The sequence below is a fragment of the Rhinatrema bivittatum genome, chromosome 1, assembly GCF_901001135.1.
Source record: "Rhinatrema bivittatum chromosome 1, aRhiBiv1.1, whole genome shotgun sequence".
NCBI lineage: Eukaryota > Metazoa > Chordata > Amphibia > Gymnophiona > Rhinatrematidae > Rhinatrema > Rhinatrema bivittatum.
In genome coordinates, this window is record NC_042615.1 from 256,864,248 (window position 1) to 256,881,763 (window position 17,516).

Below are 17,516 nucleotides of genomic sequence, written 5' to 3' on the forward strand. Positions count from 1 at the left end.
TTTTAAGTAGCCACACTGGCACCAGTATGTTTACTTTTCCTCCTACTTAACTCACTAGCTCAGCTTTGTAAGAAGGGCTTCTCTCCTTGTGTGTTGTTTTTGTTTGGTGTGAGGAGAGCAGAAACATCAGATCTTTATTCAATCTACTACAGTCATCTCTTACAGTGCCCTATCCCTATTAATACCAGGAGTGTTGTGATCTTCCTGCACACAGTGCCCTAACCCTGATACCAGTCTGAGACAGCTCCCTCCCTGCATTACTAGTGAGAGGCTGGCTTCACAGACAGGGGGGAGCTGCCTGACCCTCACTCCTGACTTCCCCCATGTCCCAGCTACTGAATGGTGTGTGGGTGAGGGGGGGGGTGGGGTGGATGGTGAAGTCTGAGACAGCTCCCTCCCTGCATTACTAGTGAGAGGCTGGCTTCACAGACAGGGGGGAGCTGCCTGACCCTCACTCCTGACTTCCCCCATGTCCCAGCTAGTGAATGGTGTGTGGGTGAGGGGGGGGGGGGAGGATGGTGAAGTCTGAGACAGCTCCCTCCCTGCATTACTAGTGAGAGGCTGGCTTCACAGACAGGGGGGAGCTGCCTGACCCTCACTCCTGACTTCCCCCATGTCCCAGCTAGTGAATGGTGTGTGGGTGAGGGGGGGGGGGAGGATGGTGAAGTCTGAGACAGCTCCCTCCCTGCATTACTAGTGAGAGGCTGGCTTCACAGACAGGGGGGAGCTGCCTGACCCTCACTCCTGACTTCCCCCATGTCCCAGCTAGTGAATGGTGTGTGGGTGAGGGGGGGGGGAGGATGGTGAAGTCTGAGACAGCTCCCTCCCTGCATTACTAGTGAGAGGCTGGCTTCACAGACAGGGGGGAGCTGCCTGACCCTCACTCCTGACTTCCCCCATGTCCCAGCTAGTGAATGGTGTGTGGGTGAGGGGGGGGGGAGGATGGTGAAGTCTGAGACAGCTCCCTCCCTGCATTACTAGTGAGAGGCTGGCTTCGCAGACAGGGGGGAGCTGCCTGACCCTCACTCCTGACTTCCCCCATGTCCCAGCTAGTGAATGGTGTGTGGGTGAGGGGGGGGGGGAGGATGGTGAAGTCTGAGACAGCTCCCTCCCTGCATTACTAGTGAGAGGCTGGCTTCACAGACAGGGGGGAGCTGCCTGACCCTCACTCCTGACTTCCCCCATGTCCCAGCTAGTGAATGGTGTGTGGGTGAGGGGGGGGGGGGGAGGATGGTGAAGTCTGAGACAGCTCCCTCCCTGCATTACTAGTGAGAGGCTGGCTTCACAGACAGGGGGGAGCTGCCTGTCCCTCACTCCTGACTTCCCCCATGTCCCAGCTAGTGAATGGTGTGTGGGTGAGGGGGGGGGTGGATGGTGAAGTCTGAGACAGCTCCCTCCCTGCATTACTAGTGAGAGGCTGGCTTCACAGACAGGGGGGAGCTGCCTGACCCTCACTCCTGACTTCCCCCATGTCCCAGCTAGTGAATGGTGTGTGGGTAAGGGGGGGGGGAGGATGGTGAAGTCTGAGACAGCTCCCTCCCTGCATTACTAGTGAGAGGCTGGCTTCACAGACAGGGGGGAGCTGCCTGACCCTCACTCCTCCGGGGTATTGTGATCTTCCTGCACACAGTGCCCTATCCCTGATACCAGGGGTGTTGTGATCTTCCTGCATGCAGTGCCCTATCCCTATTAATACCAGGAGTGTTGTGATCTTCCTGCATGCAGTGCCCTATCCCTGATATCGGGATGTGTGCAAGAAGATCACAACACCCCCGGTATCAGGAATAGGGCACTGTGTGCAGGAAGATCACAACACCCCCAGTATCAGGAATAGGGCACTGTGTGCAGGAAGATCACAACACCCCTGGTATTAGGGTTAGGGCACTGTGTGCAGGAAGATCACAACACTCCTGGTATTAATAGGGATAGGGCACTGTGTGCAGGAAGATCACAATACCCCTGGTATCAGGGTTAGGGCACAAGTTCTAGTCACATTGACTGATCACATTACTTGTTTTGTCAAGCTACCAACTGTTTCCATTTCCCATCCCCCATATACTGTCAGTAGGAAACTTGGTAACATGAATAAATAAGAGGGCAGCCAATAGGAATACATATTCATTCCTAAACTGACCTTAACTGACCTGAAAAGTGTCAAATTGTATCATTTTCAGTTAGTGCGCACTAACTCCCAGTTAGTGCGCACTAACTCCCGTTAGTGCGCACTAACTCGAGTTAGTGCGCACTAATCGGAAAAAACGATTTTTAACGATTTTTTAACTAAAAAATCGTGCCTAAGACGATTTTCTTGCCCTGCCACACGATTTCTATCGTTAAGACGATATGGAAAACGATTCACATCCCTAGTAGCGACAACTTGCTGGCAGTTCCTTGCCGTGTCATTATGGTGCTGGCTGGGCTGGACTCGACAGGTAGCTGCAGCTTTTGAGGTTCTCTTGTTAATGTCCTTGGAGCTCTAGCAACAATGTGACTGTAAGACTACAAACAGAATGCTGAAAGAAGTTAAACCAATCCCAACTGGAAAGTTGCGCACACACAGTGTGCACTGGAAGAAAAACACTGCCTGAAGCTTTTTCCTGCATAAAAAAAGGCCACCCTCAACTCCATAAACCATATGGCTGTTTTCACTTGATTTTATGCCATCCGCTTGCCTTATGCTATCTGGCCATTAGGTAAGATGTGGCCACTGCAGAGCTGAGATGGGGCCCGACCCACTGAGCCTTGTTGTTTTGTGAAGATCAGCCTTGCATATCCATGAACCGAATAGCTGCTATTGTTTGCTCCTGGCCGCTGTCAGCTGGCCAGGAGCAAGTTGCAGCAGCTAATATGGCCCTTCCCTTGCAGCATGTACTATGGCCATGGTAGGTAAAATGGCCCCTTGGCCTCAGTGCCAGTTGCCATAAACAAGATGGCCACCTACCTCACAATCGGCTCGATCCAGTAAGGCCGCGGTAAAAACAGTGAGGTAGTGTCAGGCGCACCCTTCCTCCCCGCACGCACAGTTCTCTTCACTAACTCCCCGATACTCTCCTCTAATCGCATGCAAATGCATGCCGCGGCTGTGAAGCGTTAGGGAAGGGTTATGCCCGCGCAACCCATTTTACTGTATAGGCGCTGTAACAGCGCCTATACAGTAACCTGGGTGCGCTGGTACCTGTCATTTCAAATGACATTTGAAATGACAGGCACCAGGAAGTGTAAAAAAGTTTAAAAAGTGTAAAAAACAAAAAACCTGTGTGTTATATAAAAAAATAAAACAATTTTAAATACCTGTCGGAGGGCCGTGGTCCAGGCGGCCGGTGGGCGGCGGGCAGCCATCAGCGGCATCCGGTAGTCCCTTCTCCCTTCCTCCCTCCCTCCCCTGCCTGGATGAGCGCCAAAATCGCACGGGCGGGTCGGCAGCGGGGGGGGGGGGGGGCGGCAGCAGGATCCGGGAGCGGCGGGTAGGCAGCAGCGGGGTCCGGGGGGTCCGGGGCAGCGGCAGCGGGGGGGGGGGGGGGGGGTGGTGGGGCGGCAGCGGGGGGGCGGCAGCAGGATCCGGGAGCGGCGGGTAGGCAGCAGCGGGGTCCGGGGGTGGTAGCGAGATCCGGGGAGCCAGCACGGCAGCATGTTCGATCGCGCAGGCAGGTAGGTGGCAAAGTAAAGATGGCCGCCAGCACGGGAAAATCGTGCAATTGGCCGCTGAAGACGTGACGTCACACCCCGTGACGCCAAACGTCGTGACGTCACGTCTTCAGCGGCCAATTGCACGATTTTCCCGTGCTGGCGGCCATCTTTACTTTGCCACCTACCTGCCTGCGCGATCGAACATGCTGCCGCTGCTGGCTCCCCGGATCTCGCTGCCACCCCCGGACCCCGCTGCTGCCTACCCGCCGCTCCCGGATCCTGCTGCCGCCCCCCCGCTGCCGCTGCCCCTGCCCCCCCGGACCCCGCTGCTGCCTACCCGCCGCTCCCGGATCCTGCTGCCGCCCCCCCCCCCCCCCCCCCGCTGCCGACCCGCCCGTGCGATTTTGGCACTCATCCAGGCAGGGGAGGGAGGAAGGAAGGGAGAAGGGAGAAGGGACTACCGGATGCCGCTGATGGCTGCCCGCCGCCCACCGGCCGCCTGGACCCACGGCCCTCCGACAGGTATTTAAAATTGTTTTATTTTTTTATATAACACACAGGTTTTTTGTTTTTTACACTTACCATAGCAGGCCCGAGCCTTGCTACTTTTTCGTTTGTTTTTTTTTTGCCCTGGTCCCGTCCGGTCTCCTGCAGCCCCGTCCGGTCCGGACGGGGCTGCAGGAGACCGGACGGGACCAGGGCGGGTAAGCAATGTTTTTACCCTACACTACACTACACTAACTCCTACTAGGGGGAGGCGGTAAACTAGCAGGTTAAGGCCGCGGCAGAACAGCGGGTTACGGAGGAGATAATATCAGCGCCCGTTACAGTATCGCAGGGGAATAGCTAATTCCTTCATTATACAGCTTTTTCGTTCATTTACATGCCGGGTGCGGAAAGGGTTATGCGTCTGTTTTCAGAAGCGATACGGACGCGTGAAACTGGACACTGTATCGCCGAACTGCCTTGCGCGCCCGAATTGTGCGCTACGAGCACGTTACAGACGGGCAATCCTCGAGCGGACGATACTGGATCGAGCTGAGTATCGGCTCGATCCAGTAAGGCCGCGGTAAAAACAGTGAGGTAGTGTCAGGCGCACCCTTCCTCCCCGCACGCACAGTTCTCTTCACTAACTCCCCGATACTCTCCTCTAATCGCATGCAAATGCATGCCGCGGCTGTGAAGCGTTAGGGAAGGGTTATGCCCGCGCAACCCATTTTACTGTATAGGCGCTGTAACAGCGCCTATACAGTAACCTGGGTGCGCTGGTACCTGTCATTTCAAATGACATTTGAAATGACAGGCACCAGGAAGTGTAAAAAAGTTTAAAAAGTGTAAAAAACAAAAAACCTGTGTGTTATATAAAAAAATAAAACAATTTTAAATACCTGTCGGAGGGCCGTGGGTCCAGGCGGCCGGTGGGCGGCGGGCAGCCATCAGCGGCATCCGGTAAGTCCCTTCTCCCTTCCTCCCTCCCTCCCCTGCCTGGATGAGCGCCAAAATCGCACGGGCGGGTCGGCAGCGGGGGGGGGGGGGGGGGGCGGCAGCAGGATCCGGGAGCGGCGGGTAGGCAGCAGCGGGGTCCGGGGGGGCAGGGGCAGCGGCAGCGGGGGGGGGGGGGGGCAGCAGCAGGGGGGCGGCAGCAGGATCCGGGAGCGGCGGGTAGGCAGCAGCGGGGTCCGGGGGTGGCAGCGAGATCCGGGGAGCCAGCAGCGGCAGCATGTTCGATCGCGCAGGCAGGTAGGTGGCAAAGTAAAGATGGCCGCCAGCACGGGAAAATCGTGCAATTGGCCGCTGAAGACGTGACGTCACACCCCGTGACGCCAAACGTCGTGACGTCACGTCTTCAGCGGCCAATTGCACGATTTTCCCGTGCTGGCGGCCATCTTTACTTTGCCACCTACCTGCCTGCGCGATCGAACATGCTGCCGCTGCTGGCTCCCCGGATCTCGCTGCCACCCCCGGACCCCGCTGCTGCCTACCCGCCGCTCCCGGATCCTGCTGCCGCCCCCCCCGCTGCCGCTGCCCCCCCCCGCTGCCCCGGACCCCCCGGACCCCGCTGCTGCCTACCCGCCACTCCCGGATCCTGCTGCCGCCCCCCCCCACCCCCCGCTGCCGACCCGCCCGTGCGATTTTGGCGCTCATCCAGGCAGGGGAGGGAGGGAGGAAGGGAGAAGGGACTACCGGATGCCGCTGATGGCTGCCCGCCGCCCACCGGCCGCCTGGACCCACGGCCCTCCGACAGGTATTTAATATTGTTTTATTTTTTTATATAACACACAGGTTTTTTGTTTTTTACACTTTTTACACTTACCATAGCAGGCCCAAGCCTTGCTACTTTTTCGTTTGTTTTTTTTTGCCCTGGTCCCGTCCGGTCTCCTGCAGCCCCGTCCGGTCCGGACGGGGCTGCAGGAGACCGGACGGGGCTGCAGGAGACCGGACGGGACCAGGGCGGGTAAGCAATGTTTTTACCCTACACTACACTACACTAACTCCTACTAGGGGGAGGCGGTAAACTAGCAGGTTAAGGCCGCGGCAGAACAGCGGGTTACGGAGGAGATAATATCAGCGCCCGTTACAGTATCGCAGGGGAATAGCTAATTCCTTCATTATACAGCTTTTTCGTTCATTTACATGCCGGGTGCGGAAAGGGTTATGCGTCTGTTTTCAGAAGCGATACGGACGCGTGAAACTGGACACTGTATCGCCGAACTGCCTTGCGCGCCCGAATTGTGCGCTACGAGCACGTTACAGACGGGCAATCCTCGAGCGGACGATACTGGATCGAGCTGTATATGAGATGGCCACATGACCTGCTACCACCACCAAGATGGACACCTTACTTTCTCATCCTTTGTCCACCAGAACTGATTTGCATCATTGATTCTGCTCCACTTCCTCAGATCCCAGAAAAAAGATGACAGCAATCTAGTCTAGGTTTTTCTACCATAAATTAAGCCCCAGGTAACAGAGACAAGATAGAGTCTCTAGAGAGAGACTGCATTGTACAAATCAGCTCCTCTTGTTAGTACCTTTTATTGATTCAAATGATAGAAATTTATCAGTCATATCAAATTTGAAGTTAATTCCTCTGACTATGAATGCAAGCCCCCCCCCTCCCCCCAAAATCCATCCCGAGTTGAAAGTGTCCCCTCTTACCCTGGTATATATATAGCATGTCATAGGGGATCTATACAGTCTCTCTCTCCATCCCCCCCCCCCCCCCCCCCAGGTTCTGTGATGGGAACAGGCTTAATCTGTAGGGCCTCAAAGAGGATCCACTCGAAAAAATAAACAATCCATACTCAGAGTTTTGTTCCAAACAAAAAGATAGTTACTGCTTAAAAAAAAAGAAAAGAAAATCATAAGCAACAAAATCGCTGGGTCATGCATCAAACCACGATGTGCAGGTATCATGGCGGTACATTGCCAAGTAGGGGAAGGGGAGGAGTGAGGGCGGGGTTTGGGCAGAGTTATGTCCTGGCAGCACTGTGGGCAAGAATGTTTTCTACATCATTGCCGGCAGCACTGCGGGAAAGAACTACACCTTTTCCGGTGGTGCTATGGGTGCGAAACTGTGCGGCCCGGCTGCAACTGTGGCGGCAAAAACACACCACCGAAATGAGGCCGGCTGCACAATTTTGCCCCCCCCCCCCCATCCCTTTTTTTTTTTTTTTTGCGTGGCTCATCATTCTGCTATAAATATAAATATAGCAGAATGATGAATCTAGGCCTCAGTTTGTTAATTTGTATAAGCGACCATAATGCAGGTACAGTTCCTTATGCCAATGAATATCAATTGAGCCCCTAAATTCTTTCCACTGTCCTGGGACTGCCCATTATTTAGGCTCCTAAGTTTAGATTGCTGAGCCCATGAACTTTTTAAAATTCAAAAGTATACACACTTAACTCTTACGCTTACTGTATGTCTTTTTAATATAGGACTCTATGGCGTAACTTGTGTGGGTAGATTTGGTGAGTTACTTTTCAAAGCGGATCTAAGCATGCAAATCTGTTTCGACAAATGATGCGACTCTTGCCAACTATTTTTTTTTATGCACAGCGTTACAAAATTATCCTCATAATGCACACCTTCAGGTTCTCCACATTAACATGAATATACAGGGAGCAAACTGACTGCTTTGGCCTCAGTCTATTGGGTGTGATAAAATAAATGAACAGGGGGCTTTTGTTGCACTTTTTCAGGGTATGATGTGGATGGCCTCTTTGGACTATCTCAGAAGGTCCATGAGCCTGAGGAGGTTTTGCAGACGGGACGAGGCGTGTGTTCGGGTTATGCCAGCCTATGTCGAGTAATGTGCAGGTACCCAAAGAAAAAGAAATACTTTTTTTCTGCAGTGCACCAAGATTGTCTTGCTCTCGGTGATTAATATTTCCTATGTTATCTTTGCAAATTTCTAATTGAAATGCTAACAAAAGATATACAGTATATTTAGTGACTCAAAACAACTTCTAAATGGGAAGACTTCTAATCACGTTTTGGTCAATGTATAGTTAAGGTATTTGGGCTGATTCCTCCTCTTAAGAGGGGAAGAAAATTACACTTCAGTATTAGATGCAGCCTGTACATATTGTTTTCTTGTATTTGGCATAAATACGTTTTCCTTTTGTTTGCTCCAGAATTTCTATTGGATCCCCGGATTGGAATCTATACTTCTTTTATAGGGGTTTTCTTTTCTGTTATTATTGCCTTTCCAACTATGTGCATTTATTTCTAATTCAAGATATTTCGATGTATATTTTTAAATCAATTTAATATCACATTTGTTTAAAAAAAAAAGTTTCTTCTATACAGCATATCATCTTCGGATAGACTATTTGCCAGATAGGCTCCAGATGCTAAAAACACGTGGCCAAGCCCTGATTCAACAATTCTATTTTAAATGATATTTATAATCAGACCTGTAAGGGACCTTTGGCTATTGTTACATATCAAGGATAATGACCAAGATAGATGTCAATCCAGTCATTAAAGCTAAAGGTTACATGTCTGCATTGAAGTTGGATGTAATACCTGCGTTACTAGCCAATGTGGCTAAGGACTTAGATCCCATGGAGACAGAGTCCTGTTTTTCCTAGAGAAACCTGAAGTGCGTCTCCATGGAGTAAAACCAGGAGTGACTTGGCCTATCCATTTGACATGTAGCTATACGAACACCCAGGAAGGAGGAAAAGGAGGGACATGGGTGCTATTATGAGATAAATATTTAATTTTAAAAATAATTTTAAAAGTATTGGGACATAAAAGACAATTAATTTAGTATGAATTTTGTTTTCCTGCTCCAGCTTGACTGGTCTTGAGGTTTCATTGCAATTGGAACTTTTTTTTTTTTTTTAGTGAAATGATATTGTCTCGAAGTACAGATTACAAAAAAATAAGTGTAAGGATAGTCTACCCCTTTCCAGCCCTGGATTTAGGCATAGGCAACTTCCTCTGGTACCAAATTTGTAAAGGTGCCAGAGGGTCGCCACTGCTGCCATTCCTAAATTGGAGTCTGCTGCCGCAGCACTGCTTCTTTCCTGCAGGCACCAGAAGACGCAGGAGAAATCATTGTGGTGCCTTCAGCAACCTTGGTGCGCTGACTGATCCTGTGGCACCATACTTCCTCCCCCTCCGCAGCCTTCCTGCTAGCATAGAAACCCATGCAGGGGGTGGGGTGCCGCAGGGTCAGTCAGCACTCCAGGGCTGTTGAAGGCCATGCACGGATTTTTACTGCATCTTCCGGCACCTAGAGAAGAGAAACGGCACTACAACTTGTAGTTGAAGAGGGAGGGGAAGGAGATTTGAGCTGGAGAGATCATCCCCAACACTCCCCTCCCCCCCCCCACCCCGCTGCTGCTGGGGGGAGGGGGAGGAGAACTCTCCTTCCCTCATTGCCTATGGGCACCTTCCGCCTTAATCCGGCCCTCGCCCATTCCAGTAGAATCTAATAAAGAATTTTCCAGCAATGGAATGTTTGGAAGACCAGACTTTTTTGTGTGGACTATACTTTTGTTTGGGATCCCTTGAGCCTCACAGGCAATCTTGCTCTCTGCACTGGGTGTGATCCGCTTGCCAAAAGGTGGTTTACATAAGCATAGAAAAAAAAACTTAAAAATTATTCCCTTGAATTATTATTATTTTTTAATTAAATTACAAGAAGGCACTCTAAGTTCCATATTTTAGTAGAATAGATATTGTCTATAGCTAGTTGAAGCAATCTGGTCTTTTTCCTTATCACCTGAAGTGTGCTGTTACTCCACAATGCAAACCTTGACATGCATTGGTGCTTTAGCAGTGACAAAAGTGAATCCCTTGTTATAGAAATTCAGGTGAATTTTCAAAGTATCTTGCAGCTCCCTCTGTGTTCTCCCATAATTGCAATCAACATTTCTGCTGTCACAGGGAGATGGGGTTGACATGCCATGAAGTTTCTGGGTATAGCCGATGTGCTGGATACAGGCAAGGCCAAAGCTTCCAACACAAGAAATCGAACCACATGTGGAATGCTATTGAGCTGGATGGCCAGTGCTACCTTCTTGATGCGTGCTGGGGTGCAGGCACAATTGACCTTCAAAAGAGGCTGTTCATACCCAGGTGAGGGAAATTTCAAACTGAAGAAAGAAACATAGAGGCTTTTTTACTAAAGCATATTTAAAACTGGGCATTAATGCCTGGTTTTAATGCAGTTTAATTTCTGTAGTATCCACAAAACTAACATACCTGTCATACATGTGTAACCCCATCCCGGTGTGCCTGTCATGCATAGGTGGGGCCATAAACTTATTTGTAAGTTCTATGGGGCAGGAACCCTGACTAGTTCCTTTCTGTGACCCTTTCCCCAGGGTGTGGATTCTTTCGGGTCCCAGTGCAGGGGTGGCTGACATCCTGGTTATCCCTGGGAGAGGGGAAATCTCGCTTCTCTGTGAGTGCTGGATGCTCAAATAAAGATGCAGGATGCACTGGGTTAGTGTCCAAACTTAAATTTAATGAATAAAGTAGTTGCAGATGGCACAATAAATATGTTTCCAGCACCACAGTCTTTTCTCTTCTCTCAATTACAATTTTTACCTCTATCTGTGCAGGAATCTTTCACAGGGTACGGGATCCTACCACCCTCTTAGGTTAGGTGAGATGGAGGTCCCGATGGGCAGGGCAACCTTTAAGCTGGGCAGGAAAACCCTTTCCATGGATGGCCAAAAGTCCTGTTTTTGCACAGAGAGTAAACTTCTCTCTCTCCCCAGGTGCTGAAGACTGCAGATTGGTGTCCTCCAGGATCTTTACAGATCTTGTACTCACGGTTAGCAGTTCTTCCACTTCCTCAGAATTATTCAGACTCAGCCTCTCCTCTGGATCCCTTATGGGAGGGATCCCTGGATGCAGATTTCTTATCCTGCTCCAAAACAGGAAGGAAGAGACAGCCACAAAAATCTTTCCCCTGGTTGTCTCAACTTAATGCCCTTTTCCCTTAACCAAATATAACACCAGAGTTATCCCTTGCAGCGGGTCACTACCTGGGCATGCTGAGCACAGGGTTTCCCTGTTCCCTGAATCCAGGAAAGGCCTAGGAGTCCAGGAAGGCTCTTACCACAAAAAGCTCAAAATCCCCAAAAACAACCTGGAAGAGTATCCACACCAGCTAGGGAGTAGACTGGCAGGACCACCCTCCCGACCCTGGTCAGGATTCCCAGGCTGGGTTAGGCTGCTCCCTCCAACTGGGCCTGAAAATACTACAAAGGGTAAGCACCTACCACCTCCTAACGCTCCAAACATCATACACGACTGCCTCCAGACTCTCAGGAGAGAGCTGTTATAAAGCCTTGCAGGTCATTCCCAGGCCCCTCAAAGGAAGGGACTGGAATTGAATGGGTCCTCCTTCCATCCACTGGCAACCGAAGAATGGCTCTCGGTTACAGATGAATACCACAGTTTAGTAAATATCATTGGGGGGGGGGGGGGGGGTGTTCACATCCAGGAATGCCCGAACATTACCTGTGACAACATTTGCACATTACCACCCACGGGAATATGTAAGCCTGGCCTGGGCTGGGCTGGTGCCCTCTTTGGAACGCAGAAAGAGGCCTGACGCTCCAAATACCTCACCCCCTGCCCCACACACTTCTGACACTGACGCCTCCTATTTCGACCAAATTCCCTTAGATCAAAATGCACCCCCAACCAAAAATCATATTATTAAGCTCCACCTGTTCTGGCCTTCTGCTTAGCCCGAGATTAACAACTACAGCTCTTGAGCTACAGTTAGCTAATGCTCATGGCCAGTAATAACATGGTAATGAGCTCACTATCATGATTTTGCATGATAATGAGCTCAATGAATATTAGCATGGGAAGCAGTATTTAAGCCACATTAATGTGACAATGTAATGTACTAAGCCATGCTAGTGGTTTTAACTTCCATTAATGATGTTTTAACACACATTAGAGCCTGTGACAGTACTAATGTCCCTCTTATTTCTGTGCATTGCTCAATCTTTCTTTTCAGTAAATAACAGGCTATTCTGTATTTTTCCATGGATGCTCTCAAGCATATGCTTCAATAACTTCCCTGAGAATGATGCTGTCCTCAAAGTTTGTAAACTGAATTTACCATTTTATTATTTCTATAGAACATTTGTGTTTCCTTCTCAAGACTGATCTCACTTCCTCTGATGTCTGTTACTAGACAAAACAAGGTCCCCCTGTGCATTGGCTGCTGGTTGGGAAGCAGAGACAGAACCCTTCTGTTTTCCCTTTGGTGTGAGTAGCTGTCTAGTGAGTAAATAGCTGAAATTCCTCACTTGTAGAGTAAGCAAAACACCTCCACAATGGGCTTGAACTCTCCTAGTGCCCCTGCTGAAGACCTGAACCTGGGTCATCTCTTCCACCTTACTACAAATATGAAAGAGTCCACAAAATGGGCACATGACCAAAAATATGTAGCCCTTGTTTACGGTAAAGTCCAGGACAGGGTCTTCAGGGTTCTTATATGGTCAGTGATTGATCAGATGGTTTAGTGGACCTAGATAAATCCTTAACTGGTAAAGGCTGAGCAGACCACTCTGTGGACAGGTAAACTCTCTCCTGTGTAATGCAGACTAAAAGAAGGTAGAAGAAAACCACTGACTGAACGTCTACTGCAGTCTAAGACACTGTAATAAGTCCAGACTACTCCAACATATGTGGTTCCAAAAGTGTTATAGAAAAAAATCATATTAACAAGTCCAAGCCACAAGAAACTTCAGTTTTGTACATGTTGGAATAGTTGCAGACACAAAAACCCAAATCCTAAACATGACTATAGGATTATTCAGACTCATAGGCATCTCAATGATACTACAAAAGTGGCTGAGTTCCTACCTCCATCATCTAACTGAGTTGGTTCAGATAATTGGGACCTCCAAGGAACATGGAGAAATACCAATAAAATATAGGTGTTCCAACTCAGGAGCCTGACTCTCAATCCCCAACATGGAAAAGGTTTCTACTCATAGTCTTTTGGGGTTTCGGGAGTTGGGGATTTGGCCAACACCTTTTTTAAGGTGAGAGATGATATGGGAGGGGGGGGGGGGGTGGAATCAGCACCCCCTCAGCATGCTAGTTTTTAACTTTAGGCCTATTTTCCCAACCAGACAGGGAGATGCATCAAGCCGTAATAGGGCTCTAACACATATTATATCACATATCGCACGATATCATGTGCTATATGCAATATTTTGTATCTCCCCGCTCGGGTTCACTCCCCTACTACAATGATTTTGCATGCGATTTGCATGCATGAATAATGCAAATACATGCAAAGAAGGCCGTGCATAGGCAAACTTATGCAGATATTTTATCGCGGCCCACAGAGAAGATGGTCAGCCATGATAAAATACCTACACCTTTTTAAAAAGTGATAAATGTGAGACGGTAGGGCCGAGACCCTAATGCGGTCACGAAACTCCTGCCTTACATTTAAAGAGCCGGCTAAAAAAAAAAAAAAAGTTGCAAAGGAGGGGGGAGTGCAGGGGTCAGTGCTGACCCCCATCTCAACCCAGGGTTGCCAGTCGAGATGGCCCCAACACCCTCAAAATGTAAAAAAAAACCATGCAGGTGAACAGTGATGGCCCCCCCCCCCAAAGACCATCATGGCCCTGGCTCCCCCACTCCCCAGAGCTTAATACATAAAAAAATAGAGTTTCAGCCCCTTTCAATACCCACATCCCACCCTTCATGCCAACAATAGGGTCCTGGCTGCCCCCCTTCCCACCCCTCCAAGTCAACAATAGGGTCCCAGCCCCACCTGCCCATACCCCTGGAAGCCAGAAAATAAAAAAAAATTAGGGTGCACGCCCCCCCTCCTGCACCCCCAAAATTTCAAATGGATCCTGCATCGGAGCTGAGTGCATCCTCACACCTGGCCCAGTTGGTGCTATTTTCCAAAATGGTGCCGACCTGACCTTGCCCAAGCCATGTGACTGGGGTAAGGACAGATGATTGGAAAATGGTGCTGATCGGGCTGGGTGAAAGGGTGCACCCGGCCCCGACGCAGGATCCGATTGAAAGTTGAGGGGCTGCGGGAGGGAGGTTGGAGGGGTGGGGGCCTGTACCTTAACTTTTTAATTTCCGGCTTCAGGGAGGGAGAGGGATGTGGGTATGGGCAAGTGGAGCCAGGTCACTAGCTTTGATTTGGGGGGTGGGAAGGAGGGTGGGACCCTATTGTAGACTTGACGGGGGGGGGGGGGGAATCAGAAGAAGCCAAGACCCTATTTTTTTATGTTTTAAGCTTTGGTAGAGGAGCTGGAACCATGATGGTCTTTAGGGGGGGGGGAGGGAGTGGGGTGGCTGTAGCCGCAGATCTACATGTTTAATTTTTTTTTACATTTTGGGGGTGTTGGGGCCGCCTCAATTGGCAGTCCTGGTTGAAGATGCAGGTCAGCCCTGACCCATATGTTCTACACCTCCCTGTTTGCTGGAACATTTTTTTTTTCGGGCCAGTGACCCTTTAAGGCGATGGTGGTCTTGTAAAGTTGGAGCCGCCTTCGCATCATAGGGCCGGGCGCCACATTCTTTTATCCCACATTGTTTGCCCACCAGATAAAAGAATACATCATACAGCCATGAAGCTCTTTTGGGGGAGCGGCTGCACTATCATGGTGACTCCCTCCCGCTATAGTGGGACCCTTCCTGTGATAAAACATCGTGGCTTAGTTCCTCTAGGCCAGAGTTAGCCAGATAACTTTACACAACTAGCGGTGAATATCGAGCAAATGTAAACCATGTCCTTGGAATGCCCCTGCCCTGCCTCTTTATTATCTGCTTAAGGTTTAGCCAGCCATTGACTTCCCTGGTTAAAACGTAGCCATTCCTCTGGGCAAAATAGTTTATTTAGGGGATTGTCTGGCTAAGTTTTAAACTTAGCTGGATAAACCCTTTGAATATTAACTTGACTGGATACAAGGAGGACACCCCATGCATGCCATCCTTTTTGACATTTGTTCTCATCTTGGATTTTCTTTCCTCCCTTTCTCAGATACGATGATTTCTTCTTCCTGACAGACCCAGAAGATTTCATTGACACCCATTGGCCTGATGACCCAACATGGCAGCTGTTGCAATCTACAGTCTCATTTGAAGATTTTGAACAAAGAGTTTTTAAGACCTCAGAATTTTTCAAACTGCAGCTTTATCTCATTTCACCGAGGGTTTCCGTTGTTAAATCAGGTAAATGCAAGTCTAGTAAACTTTCAATTAGTATTGAAGGGTTATCAAACATTTTTGTAAACTGGTATTTGCTGCTAAGAGTTTAGGGGTGGAATGTTCTGCAGTTCTACTTAAACTGAAACGTGAGAATCAGATTGAATTGCTGTGCACATAAGCAATAGTAAAGATTCAGTTAGGTTTTAACTCTTCCACTCTCAAAAGTATTTGCAACTTACATGGGCATAAGAATGTTATGATATGTTTGAATAAAATGTTTAAACTGCTATAACAAGCGCTTCATTAAAACCCTGTGAATTCACAGTTCTCAACAATAACCTCGATTTAAGCCTTAAAGAGCTATTAAAGTGTACAGACCCCTTTAGGTCTCCACTAGATGGCCCTAGCTTCCAGCCCTTGGGCTAGCCAGCTGTAGAGGAGATATCCTTTCAAACAGCACTTCCCTAGAGGATTGTGGCAATGGTTGGCTCTCAGTGCACAAGGAGAGCTAGAAGATAGGAGAGTGTGGTCATTTTGGTTTGGATGTTGAGACGTGAGGAGCTGTTTTCTAATACTCTAACGAGGTAATTTTAAAAGGAGTTACATGCATACATCCTATGGACAATTCAATGGCATATACTGTAGCAATTTTCAAAAGCCCACTTATGGAGATCACGTGATGTGGTGAGTGAGGTCGGATGCGTCTGATCCCGCTCCGGATGGCTCATCCCCCTCCCGGCCTCTAAAACCTGCTTAAACTTATAAGAATACCTCACAACACCGGCTTTAAATCTTCATATGTCCATCACCTCCTTTATGGCAAAATCACCATCGAACATGGCACCAAAACTAGCGAAAAGGGATAAAGAAAAGCCAAAAGGAGTAGATCCCAAAATGGCGCCCGGATCGGCAGATGTGGTAAGTGGTGAAAACCCTCCGGCAAATACTTTATCTCCCATGACTGCGACGACAATTAAAGATGCAGTGATAGCAGCCCTTGAGGGAAAACTCAGTGGGATATCAGATCAAATAGCTGAACTACGCGACACGTTCCAAGAGTATGCCCCGCGCTTGACCCAGGTTGAAGAAGGAACATCCTCTTTAGAAGACGCGATCTCAGTGTTGCAAGGGAAGGTGTCCACATTAGAATCTAAGCTACAAGAACAAACAGAAAAATCGGATGACCTTGCGAATCGGGCACGGAGATCAACATCCATTTTTTGGGCATACCAGAAACTTTAGATGACAATTTACTACGCACCACGCTGTTAAAATGGCTGCCAGAGGCTCTAGGCCTGCCGGATCTAAACGGGCTCCTGGAAATTGAAAGAGTACACCGATTAGGGGCGCGCGTACCAGACCTGACCCGTCCATGGGTGGTTATTGCAAAAATTTTAAACTTTCGTCACAAAGAGCTCCTAATGCAGGCAGCCCGAAAGTGTGAAGGCCTGAAGTTTCAAGGCAATTCTGTTCGCCTGGCGCCAGACTATTCTGCAAAAGTGGCTGCGATGTGGCGGGCATATGCACCTATCTGTGATGCCCTCATTGAAAAGCATATTCGATTTGTAATGCAATTCCCAGCAAAACTGCGCATTAACCATGACGGCAAATGGAAAACCTATGACAGCGTGACTGAAGTAACTCAGTTCCTGGATTCTTTAAATAAGTGACCTTTTCTTGGTGTTTGAATGTTTGGGTATTCTTATTCTTCTAAACGTTTTGCTCATGGAGGGTGGGGGGAGGCTCTGAGCCGAAAGAGCACATATGTATGATCCCTAATCCAGCTCATGAATCTGGATAGATTTGTGGGTAGTAAATCGGGTAATGAGGGAAAGATGGGGGGGGGGGGGGGGGGGGGGGGGGGGGTTAGACACTGGTCCTATTTGATGCTTGGGATATTTCTTCTTGTATGTTTGCTATTTTTTTTGTTAGCATTGTGTGGGTCTCTGGGCGCCAACAGTAGGTTCGAGGGTCTGGTAGGCTGGGAGCCAGCCCTCAGCTATTTCTCCCTTCCGAGAAACTATTTCTCTTTTTCTTAATGCATTGGTATTATGGGGAGTGAATGCAGGATAATTTCATGGAATATAGATGGACTGGGCACCCAGTTAAGAGGAAAAAGGTTTCTCAACATTTGCAACGTTTACAAGTTAGCATAGCCTGCCTGCAGGAAACTCACCTCTCAGAGTTGAAAAGCAAAAAATTATGTAGA

The 17,516-nt window shown here is 49.1% G+C and overlaps 1 protein-coding gene across 12 annotated transcripts in view; it reads left to right on the plus strand.

Moving 5' to 3' along the window:
- The window catches only part of LOC115087139 (kyphoscoliosis peptidase-like), a 117,602-nt gene that overhangs the window by 22,714 nt on the left and 77,372 nt on the right, over nt 1–17,516 (plus strand). For 11 of the 12 annotated variants that reach the window (XR_003855450.1, XM_029593997.1, XM_029593932.1 and 8 more), the window contains 4 exons: nt 7,570–7,602; nt 7,834–7,951; nt 10,034–10,225; nt 15,141–15,331. Coding sequence is in view for 11 of the 12 variants with exons in the window: in XM_029593997.1 (XP_029449857.1) it covers nt 7,570–7,602; nt 7,834–7,951; nt 10,034–10,225; nt 15,141–15,331 (534 nt within the window). In the remaining variant the exon portion in view is untranslated. The remainder of the gene's footprint in view (nt 1–7,569; nt 7,603–7,833; nt 7,952–10,033; nt 10,226–15,140; nt 15,332–17,516) is intronic. The other variant, XM_029593948.1, reaches the window with a different exon arrangement.